This window comes from Mesoplodon bidens (assembly GCF_964165515.1).
Source record: "Mesoplodon bidens genome assembly, chromosome: 18".
In the NCBI taxonomy this organism is placed as follows: Eukaryota; Metazoa; Chordata; class Mammalia; order Artiodactyla; family Ziphiidae; genus Mesoplodon; species Mesoplodon bidens.
This window is the reverse complement of record NC_138175.1, coordinates 60,001,510-60,014,459: the sequence shown is the minus strand read 5'-3', so window position 1 is coordinate 60,014,459 and position 12,950 is coordinate 60,001,510. Positions and strand designations below refer to the sequence as shown.

At 45.4% G+C, this 12,950-nt stretch overlaps 1 protein-coding gene across 1 annotated transcript; it reads left to right on the top strand.

The window, feature by feature from the left end:
• The first annotated feature begins 9,269 nt into the window (after positions 1 to 9,269).
• LOC308606576 (heterogeneous nuclear ribonucleoprotein F-like) lies at positions 9,270 to 11,302 on the top strand. The gene has a single exon (XM_081217623.1). It carries the CDS (start codon positions 9,453 to 9,455, stop codon positions 10,698 to 10,700), a length of 1,248 nt encoding a protein of 415 aa, XP_081073749.1. The 5' UTR covers positions 9,270 to 9,452; the 3' UTR covers positions 10,701 to 11,302.
• The last annotated feature ends 1,648 nt before the right edge of the window (positions 11,303 to 12,950 follow it).

Below are 12,950 nucleotides of genomic sequence, written 5' to 3'. Positions count from 1 at the left end.
GTTCCTATGTATAGGGCAGTGAACTCAGCACCACACAGTGATTCAGGGACCAAGATGCCTTCTATTGTAAACATGTGGCTTTAACGTTTCCTGGCACCATCCAGCTGACCAAGAGGAAACAAGAGGAAAGGGAGAAGTCACACCCACTATCACATACCTGACTTCCAATCACATTCTGTTGACAAGAACTAGTCTTTTTGGCCACCCCTTTGTGCATGGGCAGGAAAATGAGGTTGAGCTGTGTGCCCAAGAGAAGACCAAATGAGTCTGGTGAACGTATATGCAGTTGGCTGCATGCCACATACTCTTGAAAAAGGACAGCCGTAATAGATTCGATGCCGTGTAAGCAGATAACGCAGGAAATGATGCACATAGGACCTCGGTCACAGTGTGTGGCTCAACAAAAGTTACTTATTAATATTAGTTATGTAACAATGATAGTCATAATGAATAATATTAATATCTCAAATTTATTTGCAGACTCACTTGAAAAGTTACACTTCCTAGTTAAATATACCCATAAGGGACTTCCCTGGTGGTCCAGTGGTTAAGACTCTGCACTCCCAATACAGGGCGCCCGGATTCGACCCCTGGTCAGGGAACTAGATCCCACATGACACAACTAAAAATCCCACATGCCTCAACTAAAGATCCCACATGCCGCAATGAAGATTCCACATGCCGCAACTAAGACCCAGAGCAGCCTGTGTGTGTGTGTGTGTGTGTGTGTGTATGTGTGTGTGTATACACCCATGAATACTCTTCATCCCGCACCTTATACCTTCACTGTATATGTTTATCCTTCTGTTTATTAGTGAGACACTGAAAAAGTCTTTTCCCCCGTGTCATCCTGTTCTCACTGTCCTGTAAAACATCAAGAGGTAACTTGCTCTTCTTTCGTATCTGGGCGGATGCAGGCAGCTGGAGCCATGAGGCATATTGATAGCTATCATGCAGAGTCATGGTCTCTTCCCTCTGGTAGCTTCTCCAGCTGGCCAGATTCTCCACTGTTCCTCAAACGCTTTTCCCAATCTTCACCCCTCTCCTCAGTACCACGTCTCCACTTTAATATGACAAGCTAACAGACTCTTTATTCCTAAAAAGGGCCCATAATCTTTCCCAGTCCTCCAAATCCCCCAATTTTAGTGGTCCCTGACTTCCAAGAGGTTGAGAAGGCTGGAAACAAACTCAGGTTCCTCAGTCCCTCTTCTATGAAACCCAACATGAAGCCATAGACACCCACATGTCTTGTCCATCTGACATTATTTTCACCCCCTGGATTCACCACGTCAACCAACTCAATGAGCTCCGACACTACTATCCTATTCCAAGGTATCGTATCTTGCCTGAGTGTGATTTCCCCACATTTGCACTGCGCACTGTTCAGCTCAGACTCCTGCACCAGCTCCCAAATCCACACAGACCTTGCTCCAGACCGCCACCACCTCCCACACAGCTGCTCACTCCTCATATAACCTACTTCATGTTCAAAATGAGGAGTCTGTACTTTTGTGTTCACTCCTTGACCCTTACACACTCATGTAGAGCTGTACCCCCTCCTTGTTTCTTCCTTTCTCACCTCTGCAGAAGTGGTCCTGACTCTGGCTGAAGCCATTATCTGCATCTGAACCTAAATGTCACCTTCATTTTTTCTCAGGGAACTCACTGCTTCACTTATTTCCTGCCTCTGGTAACTTCATTCTCTCTATGATCAACATTTTAAAATGCTCATGTTGTTGAGAATGGGAAAAATATAACAAACATAAAATACTCTCAGATATATAATGAATGGCTTCTAAATGGTGTTGACTGTATTTCAGCTGCCCAAACACACTTCCTGGAGAAGTTGTTTCATCTTAGGAATGGATCAGGATGGTCAAATATTTTCACACATTCATAAATTAATTTTAAAGAGAAGCTGCTTACAACATACTGTATAAATAAACTCTTTCCCCAGTGGGGCTTTCTGCAAAGGTGAGGGTCACTGGTCAGAAGTGTTCTACCTGTTTTCCATACTGCCCATCCAACTGCACCAGATACTCACAGTCCTTGTCACACTTAGAGCATCTGAGATACTACTTTATGATTTTTATTCTGTTACTATACTTTGGGATGAATTGTTTGGATAAATACCCTCCTGTTCTGATATTCATTGATTTTCCATCTTGAACTCCAACCTGAAATATATCAATAAAGCAAATCATTGCCCTTTCCCCTATATTTCTTGAAAATAAACTTCTATGCTGGAAGTTAGAGAATGGGACAAAAATAAAGCCCCCTTCCACTCAGATATTTCAATGATAATTAAACACACCAGAGAGAATAGAGTCCAAACACAGAGGCATAAACAGAGAGTGATAAGGGAATATGTTAAATGTGAAAAATGGTAGACTCAGAAAGAGAGGAAGGCATTCTAGATTCAGAACCATCATTTTGAGCCTATATTCATGTGAAAAGGTCACACTTTGTCTAACTGCCTTGGCTCTCCAACCTACAACTACCATGAATTTACTGCCATTTTAATTGGCTTAAGATGGGCAATTTATAGTGCTGCATTAAGGAAAAACAATAGGAGTGCCAACAAAATAATGTAAATGCCCCTAGGGCAAACAAAGATTTAGACATCGGCTTTTATTCAGGGTCTGTGAATACATTCAGTCATTTATGGGGCACTGGCAGTGCTGTCCCTGGAAACCACTGCATGTGCTCTTCATTTCCTCTAACACAGATGGTCATATCTGATCTCTGAAGCTCAGCTTTAGAGGAAAAGTGTTTTTCAACCTAATTGACAGCTTTTCTTAGCCAAAACCCAGTAGTATATTTACCTTCAGTGAACTTAAGAAGAATGATTTTCCATTAAAAAAATAAAGTACGGGGCTTCCCTGGTGGCGCAGTGGTTGAGAGTCCACCTGCCGACGCAGGGGACGCGGGTTCGTGCCCCGGTCCGGGAAGATCCCACATGCCTCGGAGCGGCTGGGGCCGTGAGCCATGGCCGCTGAGCCTGTGCATCCGGAGCCTGTGCTCCGCAATGGGAGAGGCCACAACAGTGAGAGGCCCACAAAAAAATAAATAAATAAAGTACCTATGTAAATTGTTATGATGGTAAACACCTCCACCTTAAAGAAGATGCCATTGCTAGGGAACCATTGACCGAAACTGCCCGCCTTGGCCAGGCATGATAGATAATAACCGCTTGCAGGAGTTGTCTCATGGCAGGAGGTCCTGATAAGGAACATGGTGCTGCTGCCAAAAATCAGGAGAGGCCAGAAGGAGGGAGGAGGGGACTTCCCTGATGGTCCAGTGGTTGAGACTCTGCACTTCCAATGCAGGGGGGGTGGGTGGAGAAGTAAGATCCCATCTGCCTCCGGGCGTGACCAAAAAAAAAAAAAAAAAAAAAAGAAAGGGAGAGAGAGGAGACGCCAGCCCAGAATATGTCTTGTAAAACTAACCAGAAAGCTCGGTGCTTTGACCACCTAGAGGGGTGGGATAGGGAGGGTGGGAGGGAGACGCAAGAGGGAGGAGATATGGGGATATACGTATACTATAGCTGATTCACTTTGTTATATAGCAGAAACTAACACACCATTGTAAAGCAATTATACTCCAATAAAGATGTTAAAAAAAAAAACTAAACAGAAGAATTCAGAAGGGGCCTAAAGGAGGGAGGAGATGCCAGTCCATATGTCCTGCCAATTTCCCAGAAACCCTCACGCAGGAATCCATCTTGGCTGAGCGATACACGTGCCACCAGGAAGGACCCTGAGCCAGACCAAATACGGGCACGAGCAAGATGACTGGCCAGAGACAACCTGGAAAGCTAACCCCATCACCATAATACCTGAGACTGGGAGCCACATGGCAGAGTGGTTCTCCTGGGATCCCTCACCCTGCTGTTCTCCTCCCGGGCGCCCCTTCCCAATAAAGTCTTTTGCTTTGTCAGTACGTGTGTCTCCTCGGACAATTCATTTCTGGGTGTTAGACAAGACCCCACTCTCAGACCCTGAAAGGGGTCCCCCTTCTGGTGACACCATAACAGATACAGACAGATAATAAATGGAGATAGAGGAATGGTCCTTTTGGAGCCTATGCTGAAGATCCCTCAACTTCCTTTTCATCTGGGATCCTAGAATAGAGTATCCCTACAATATCCTAAAACGTCTTCACGCTTCCTACAAGGATCTTTTCTACAAAGACTTACTTGGGCTAATTCACCACAACTTACCCAGAAACATACCTGTTGACAGGTTTTTCTGCCAGCATCTAAGCCTCCTTCCCTTCCTCCAGTAAGATGGTCACATCTGCCTTAGTGCTATGAAACAGTTACAGTCCTCAGGGAGGAGAGGCCATCACAAGAAGGATTAGAGGGAAAATTGAAAGATATTATTGAAATGGGAAGATAAGCTTCAGAAGTAGCAAAGTGGAGCTGCCTGTTTCCTTGGGAACATGGAACAGAACTTCGGGCATTTACCTAGGAGGTTCCCTGGCAATTCAGAGTGGCAGAAAATTAGAAACAACAGGTTCTCATATTACTGCAAGTCACATCCATGTATAAATCTCTGTGAGCAGAATCTGGCCTTTGACATTCTTCATGAAAAAAGTCTATGACCACATCAGTCCAGAGACTGCGGCTCACTTCAGATGCCAATCTCAAGTAGTAGGTCCCCAAGTTACCCACAACTTCTCTCCAACTTGGCTACAAATTGGAGGTTCCCATGACCTCCTCCCCTTTGGATCAAATTATTTGCTAGAGTGGCTCACAGAACACAGGGAAACATTACTTATGTTTACCACTTTACTGAAGGATAGGATAAAGTATACCAATGAACAGCCAAATGGAAGAAATGTATAGGGCAAGGTACTGAAACCAATCAGGACCCTTCTTGCCCCCTGTTTCTTATTTGTAGGAGATAGGCTTCCTTCAGCCTCCTAGACATTCCCTGAGTTCCAAAGAACAGATTCAAACAGTTGCTAATCAGGGAAGTGAGGGGATGCAGAAACAAAGGAAGAGCCATCAACAAACAAGAGTGTGGCAATGCAGCAAGATCCTGGTTGCTGCTCAAGGGATATACATAATCCTGCATAACTCAGTATCTTTGAGTTCTTCTGCAGCAACTAAGGCCCTCACCCAGGTGGAAGATGGCAACTTCAGGTTGAGCACAGGTTCCCACCCTGTTACCTCACTACCAACCAGTCAGAAGAAAGTCACACACCCTGCGGCTCTCACCCCCAATTTTGCCTATAAAAACTTCTCCCCCAGGAGTTTGGGATTGACATGTACACACTACTATATTTAAAATGGATAACCAACAAGGACCTACTGTATATCACAGGGAACTCTGCTCAATGTTATGTGGCAGGCTGCATGGGAGGGGAGTTTGGGGGAGAATGGATGCATGTATATTCATGGCTCAGTCCCTTTGCTGTGCACCTGAATTTATCACAACATTGTTAATCGGCTATACTCCAATATAAAAGAAAAAGTTTAAAAGAAAAAAGTTCTCTTCCAAAAACATCAGGGATTTGGGGGGTTTTGAGCACAAGCCACCTATTCTCTTTGCTTGGCCCTGCAATAAACCTTTCTCTGCTCCAAACTCCAATGTTTTGGTTTGCTTGGCCTCACTGTGCGCTGGGCACAGGAACTTGCATTCAGCAACAAGAGAAAAAGAGTGGGGAATAGAAGGAGTCAGGGGCTTATAAAGACAAAAAGCCACGAGGTTGTTAAAAGTTGCCTGGTGAGAATTGTGTCGGACTCTGACCCGAGTCTGGAGATACCTGTCCTGAAAAGAATCATGAGTTGTTTTGGGGTAAGGGTCTGATAAGTAACTTGAGTTTCTGGCAAACGTTCTGGATGCCCTCATTAGGGCAATGAGTGGTCAAAAGGTCAGATTCCATCCAGGCTGAGACATGCATAAGTCATAAGTCCTTAATGGCCTCCTGGCTCCATTTTAGAGAGGTCTTTTAGCAACAGAAACTCCATTTTGATTTTCCTTTCACAAACCGTAGTCTCTATGAGGACTTCATCCAGATTTTGTTTTTACAATTCTAGGTAAGGGAAGTATTTCCCAGCCAGACATAATATCCATTTCCATTAAACACTGAGGTAAAGTCGACAAAACTTTATATCCTGAAAACTTCTCTTTGAAACTGCACAACCCAGATAGGACTTCAACCCACTGTCTTTTAATTGAAATCGCACACTTTGTTTCAGGACTTAATGAAGCTCAGGTTCTTTATGTCTCTTCGCATGAAGAATTTAGTGAAAGTCAAAGTGATATGTAAGAAGTGGATTTATTTAGAGAGATACATATTCCATAGACAGAATATGGTCCGTCTCAAAAGTCTTGAGAGTGGCCCCAAAATACGGGGTGGTTAGTTTTCATGGGCTTGGTAATTTCATAGGCTAATGAGTGGGAGGATTACTCGAACTATTTTGAGGAAGGCGAGGATTCCCAGGAATTGGGCCACCACCCACCTTTTGGACTTTTATGGTCGGCCTCAGAATTGTCACGGTGCCTATGGGTATGTCATTTAGCATGTCAATGTATTACAACGAGTGTATAATGAGGTTCAAGGTCTACTGGAAGTGGAGGCTTCCACCATCTTGGACCTAGTCGGTTCTAACAAGTGTTTGTCATGTCCTCAATGGTTATGTTATTCGTTTAAAATTGTGCCCTACCCCCTTCCCTCCTGTTTTATCTTTTCCACTCTGACCATTTTACCCACTCTTGTGCAAAAGGCTTTGGGTCCACAGTAAAGGGTGAAGCCAAGGGACCCTGCCCTTTACCTTGACTAATCTGCCTAACCACTGCCCCCAAGTGACTGCTGGTCAGGTTACTTATAGTACTCTTGGCTTTCAGGTTTTTTAATGTCTCCAAACTGGGGTAAATAGAGCAGACTCGTTTGGGGCCATTTAATGTTGAGTTCCAGCAGGGGGTCCATTTGGCCCACTCAGTAGTGCTGGATTAAAACTTTTTTCTCAACCCCATCAATATCTGCGAGATTCAACCCATTTCTTTTTGGCCGCGCCGCTTGGCTTGTGGGATCTTAGTTCCCTGACCAGGGTTTGAACCTGGGCCCTTGGCAGTGAGAGCACGGAGTCCTAACCACTGGACCACCAGGGAATTCCCTAGAGTCATCCCATTTCTTAATAGCCATCTATAGATTTCCAAACTGCTAGGACAAGTCATATTACTCGTTCCTTTACATTTCCTCTTCGTTTCGCTCGTATTAGTATTTCCTTTATTCACCTCATTTCTTAAAAACTTTAAAAAAATTTTCACCTTCTTGGGGAGAGTCCCTTGATGCTGATAAAAACATTGTTAATTAATAAGAGACTGGGAAGAGGCCTAGGGGAGAGTCAAGGGACTCTTCTCAATCTCTTATTAATTAATATAATGTTTTTATCAGCATTTGTAATACCCATGAAGGGAAACTGAGACAGCAAGCATTTCCATAAGGTTTCCCTGAACTGTTTTCAGTTTTTGCAACAAGATCATATGGGGTGCCCATGTGAAAGGAGCTCCTTGAACTACGGCATTTACCATGACCTGGGTAATGGGCATATTCAGCCGGTGAGTATCCCCATCATCATAAAGCCAGTCCCACACGGCTTGCATACAAAGCATAGCATGGGCCTCGCCTGGGATGCTCCACCTGGCATTCACTGGGGGAGATGGACCTTCTCCCTTCTCAGGCTAAACAGACTTTACAGTGGCTTTTATCCGTCCACCAGGCTGGCTGTTCCCTCAGCAACAACCTCCTGTGTGTCTGGATCACATATAGACATCTGTGATTATTTCATAGTGACCTGTGGGTCCTGCTGTAACCCAAACATGCTCTTCCACTCTGCAGCACTTGAAACCAAACACATAGCCCCCAAATTATGTACTCTCATAATCCATTTTAGCAAAGGTTCCTCAGGAAGCTGACAATGCTGATCCACAAAATGTAACAACTCCTTCACACTGTCAACTGGGGAAAAAAAAAAAAAGGATTTCATACCACTTCCTCCATCTAACAGACATTAGTATGTTTTAGTTATGATCTGTCTGTGTTTACACTGGATTGAATCCTCCCCTTGCAGACAGGCTACTACCTCTTCTGTGGCTAATGTGTTTTTGGAAAAGATTATCCCTACCTGGGGAACTCCTCTAGAACTTCATAGTGATTGAGGAACAATTTTACTGGTCAGGTGCTTCAACATGTCTGTGCTGTTTGGTCAGTTGTACAACATTTTCACTGTGCTTACTGCTCTCAATTCTCTGAGTTAGTCAAATGCACTAACAGCTTTATTAAAACTCAGTTGGCAAGATTTGTAGAGGCCCTGCAAACACCGTGGCCAAAAGCATTGCCATTGGTCCTTCTAAATCTCAGATCCCTCACTTTGGGTCTCGTAAACTCTCACCCTCTGAGATAGTCACAGGAGGCACAATTCACTTGGCTCCTGCTTCTTTTGACCCACAACTGATAAGAGATACTCCAATTTAGCAAAGGCCTGATTGCTTCTATTAAAAATAACCATGTTTTGGCAGAGCAATCTTTTCACAGTGTGCCCTCAGGAGACAAATATCTTAAGCATCACATTTTGCAACCTGGAAATTTCATTTGTTGGAAAAGACACCTCCAGAAGAATGCTCTTCAACCTGGCTGGGAAGGCCCCTATCAAGTACTGCTACCCAGCCCTTGTGCCACCAAACTCCAAGGAACAGACTCTGGGATTCACATGACACGTCAAGAAAGTGCTGAACCCTGACTGGATCTGCACATCATTGGTGACCTGAGAGGAAAGATTTCCCAGAATTGAAGCAGAGAACATCCGATGAGACCGCTTTCCCAAGATATGTGCACCAGGCCTGTTAGAAGTTTGCCACCAACCCTTCGGTGGTAGGATAATGCTTCATAAGATTTCCAATGTTTATGATCTTGATAACATGGACTTCAGTTAAAAAGTGCCTAAGGGGGCCGCGGTTACGCTGGCAGCCGGGAGCGGGCCGGGGGCACGGGTTCCTGGGGCTGCTGTTCCCGGGTGCTAGGGCGCAGGGCCGAGGGAGGGCCGGGCACTCCGAGAGCCGAAGGTCTTCCGGAAGCGCGGCGTGCGCACGACGGACGGGAGTTGTGGCCTCGGGCCCGCCGCGCGCCTGACCAAGCCTCTCCGGGGGGGCCGGGGGGGCCCTCTCCCGGGGCGCGCTGCCGGGGGTTTCCATAGTGATGGTAAACAAGCCTTAACTGCCTCAGCTACAACTGCCAAGTCCCCCGCCTTCCACCCTCCTCTAGGTGCTCAGAGGGACGACCGAGGTGCCAGATGTGAAGAAAAGCGGGGGCGTGGAGACTTGGAGCCCGAGGACAGTTCGTTACCTGCCTGGACTGTCTTCGACTGTGGGCATCCCCCGCTGTTCTTTAAGCCACAAAAAGCCGCATCCAAGTTTGTATGACGTCTGCTCTGTCAAGTGTCCATGATGTTGGGCCCGGAGGGAGGTGAAGGCTTTGTAGTCAAGCTCCGTGGCCTGCCCTGGTCCTGCTCTGCTGAGGATGTGCAGAATTTCCTCTCCGACTGCACAGTTCATGATGGCGTCGCAGGCGTTCATTTTATCTACACTAGAGAAGGCAGGCAGAGTGGTGAGGCTTTTGTTGAACTTGAATCAGAAGATGATGTAAAGATGGCCCTTAAAAAAGACAGGGAAAGCATGGGACATCGGTACATTGAGGTGTTCAAGTCCCACAGAACCGAGATGGATTGGGTGTTGAAGCATAGCGGTCCAAACAGTGCTGACACCGCCAATGGTGGTTTCGTGCGACTTCGAGGACTCCCGTTTGGATGCACCAAGGAAGAAATCATTCAGTTCTTCTCAGGGTTGGAAATCGTGCCAAACGGGATCACATTGCCTGTGGACCCCGAGGGCAAGATTACAGGGGAAGCCTTTGTGCAGTTTGCCTCACAGGAGTTAGCTGAGAAGGCTCTAGGGAAGCACAAGGAGAGAATAGGGCACAGGTATATTGAGGTGTTCAAGAGCAGTCAGGAAGAAGTTAGGTCATACTCGGATCCCCCTCTGAAGTTCATGTCAGTGCAGCAGCCGGGGCCCTATGACCGGCCTGGCACAGCCAGGAGGTATATCGGCATTGTCAAGCAAGCAGGCCTGGAGAGGATGAGGTCTGGTGCCTACAGTGCAGGCTATGGGGGCTATGAGGAGTACAGTGGCCTCAGCGATGGCTACGGCTTCACCACCGACATGTTTGGAAGAGACCTCAGTTACTGTCTCTCTGGGATGTATGACCAAAGGTATGGAGATGGCGAGTTCACTGTCCAGAGCACCACTGGACACTGCGTCCACATGAGGGGGCTGCCCTACAAAGCCACGGAGAATGACATTTACAACTTCTTCTCTCCACTCAACCCAGTGAGAGTCCATATTGAGATTGGCCCTGATGGAAGAGTGACCGGCGAAGCTGATGTCGAATTTGCCACTCACGAAGAAGCTGTGGCAGCCATGTCCAAAGACAGGGCCAACATGCAGCACAGATACGTAGAACTTTTCTTGAATTCCACGACAGGGTCCAGCAACTGGGCATATAGCAGCCAGATGATTCAAGGCATAGGGGTGTCAACCCAGTCCACTTACAGTGGCCTTGAGAGCCAGTCCGTGAGTGGCTGTTATGGGGCGGCTGGCTATGGTGGCCAGAACAGCATGAGTGGATATGACTAGTTTTGTAGTAGCTTTTGAGTTATTTTCAATCAAATTTTCACAGGCAGCCAACAAGCAGTGAAAAGCAGTTGTTACTCTAGAGGAAGCTGTGGGACCCATTTTGCACCATGAGTTTGTAAAATCTGGATTAAAAAATTACCTCTTCAGTGTTTTCTCATGCAAACTTTCTTCTAGCATGTTATATTGAGTAAACTAAAACCATTTTCAGCTTTTCTCAACATTTTGGTAGTGTACTTTCTGGAGTGATGTTATCTGAGTTAAAGTAGTTTTAAGTACATTAAATGTGGATCTTTTACACCACATCATCGTGAACACATTGGGGAGGTGTGCTTTTTTGGAAAACTCAAGGTGCTAGATCCCTAATTCAAAGAGGAACATTTCTCATGTTTGTTCATTCTAGTTTATTTTCATTTAAAATCTTTTAGGTTAAGTTTAAGCTTTTTAAAAGTTAGTTTTGAAAATTAAGACACATTACTAATACTGTAGGAATTGGTGAGGCCTTGACTTAAAACTTTCTTTGTACTGTGATTTCCTTTTGGGTGTATTTTGCTAAGTGAAACTTGTTAAATTTTTTTGTTGACTAAATTTTTTTCTTAAAATAAAAAGACTTTTTAAAAAAATAAAATAAAAATTAAAAATAAATAAATGAAAGTGCCTAAGACTTGAATGTGACCTTAATAGGTTTCTAATCTGTGCACTTTTCCTCGGACTTCAGACAATGCACCCAGGAAATGTCTTTCCTGACATAGAGGAACAAAAAGCCACTGAAACTGGAAAACCTGACTCATGATCAGTGATTCATTCAGAGAAAGATCCTGATCAACAGGGAAGGAGGGAATTTCCGGGCAGTCCAGTGGTTAGGACTCGGCGCTTTCACAGCCAAGGGCCTGGTTCGGTCTCTGGTCTGGGAACTAGGATCCCACAACCCTCCTGGCGCAGCAACGGGGGTGGGGAGGAAGGGAGGAGAATGTGAAAAATTAATAAACAGAATATTTGGACTTCCCTGGTGGCGCAGTGGTTAAGAATCCGCCTGCCAGTGCAGGGGACACGGGTTCGAGGTCTGGTCTGGGAAGATCCCACATGCCGCAGAGAAACTAAGCCCGTGCACCACAACTACTGAGCCCGTGCTCTAAAGCCCAAGAGCCACAACTACTGAGCCCACATGCTGCAACTACTGAAGCCCTTGAGCCTAGAGCCTGTGCTCCGCAACAAGAGAAGCCACCGCAATGTGAAATCTGCGCACCGCAACGAAGAGTAGCCCCCGCTCACCGCAACTAGAGAAAGCCTGCACGCAGCAACGAAGACCCAACGCAGCCAAAAATTTTAAAAAAATAAAATAAAAACAGAAACTTCAATTAAATAGAGTTGGGAGACCAGAAGGGGGAGCTCTCATGACCTGCACTGATAGCAGAACCCAAGAGGAAGAAGAAAGACTGCTCTTCTTTCCTGTCAAGGACTCAGCCAATGAAAAGCCTCAGACTCTGTTTACTATACAGCCCTCCCAACTTCCTTTTCTTTACTGTAAAAGCATTCTCCTTCCCTTGCTGGGTAGGGACTTGCAAGTGGCTCACCATGGTTGCAGATTCTCTGCAATTCTCAGCGGATCCCAAATAAACCCATCTTTGCTGGAGAAGTATCTGGCAGTCTATTCGTTTCAGGTCAACACTTCACCCGTAATCAATGAAGTACAAACCTAGCTTTAGCTCATCTTTTTACCAATGAACACAGCATCCGATCAATTACCTCATCCATTTTTTAAATAAGTAAATAAATAAAAAATAAATAAACATATTTGGCTGCGCCAGGTCTTAGTTATGGCACGCGGGATCTTCATTGCCGCATGCAGGATCTTTCTTTTCTTTTTTAGTTGCAGCATGCGGGATCTAGTTCCCCGACCAGGGATCAAACCCATGTCCCCTGCATTGGGAGCGCAGAGTCTTAATCACTGGACCACCAGGGAAGTCCCTCAATTACATCTTGCACAACTTACCTCATCTTCCTCTTTTTGCCATAAAAACCCCTCTCCTGTAATTGAGACAATAATTGGGTTTCTACCTAAACCTGTGTGCCCCAAACTGCAATTCTTTGATCTCAAATAAGCTCTTTGCCTCTTGAAGTGGACTCTTGTTTCCTAGATTGGTGTAAGAAATAATTTAGGGTTTGGGGGTTTTTTTTGCAGGGAGGGGAAGCTGAAAGCTATACAGAGGCTCCTAGTTGAAAACTAAGAAAACTTTTTAAATCTGTGATAGA

What these genes read in the sequence shown, in the direction of transcription:
- LOC308606576 (XM_081217623.1), top strand. Translation starts at nt 9,453, where the DNA reads ATGATGTTGGGCCCGGAGGGAGGTGAAGGCTTTGTAGTCAAGCTCCGT.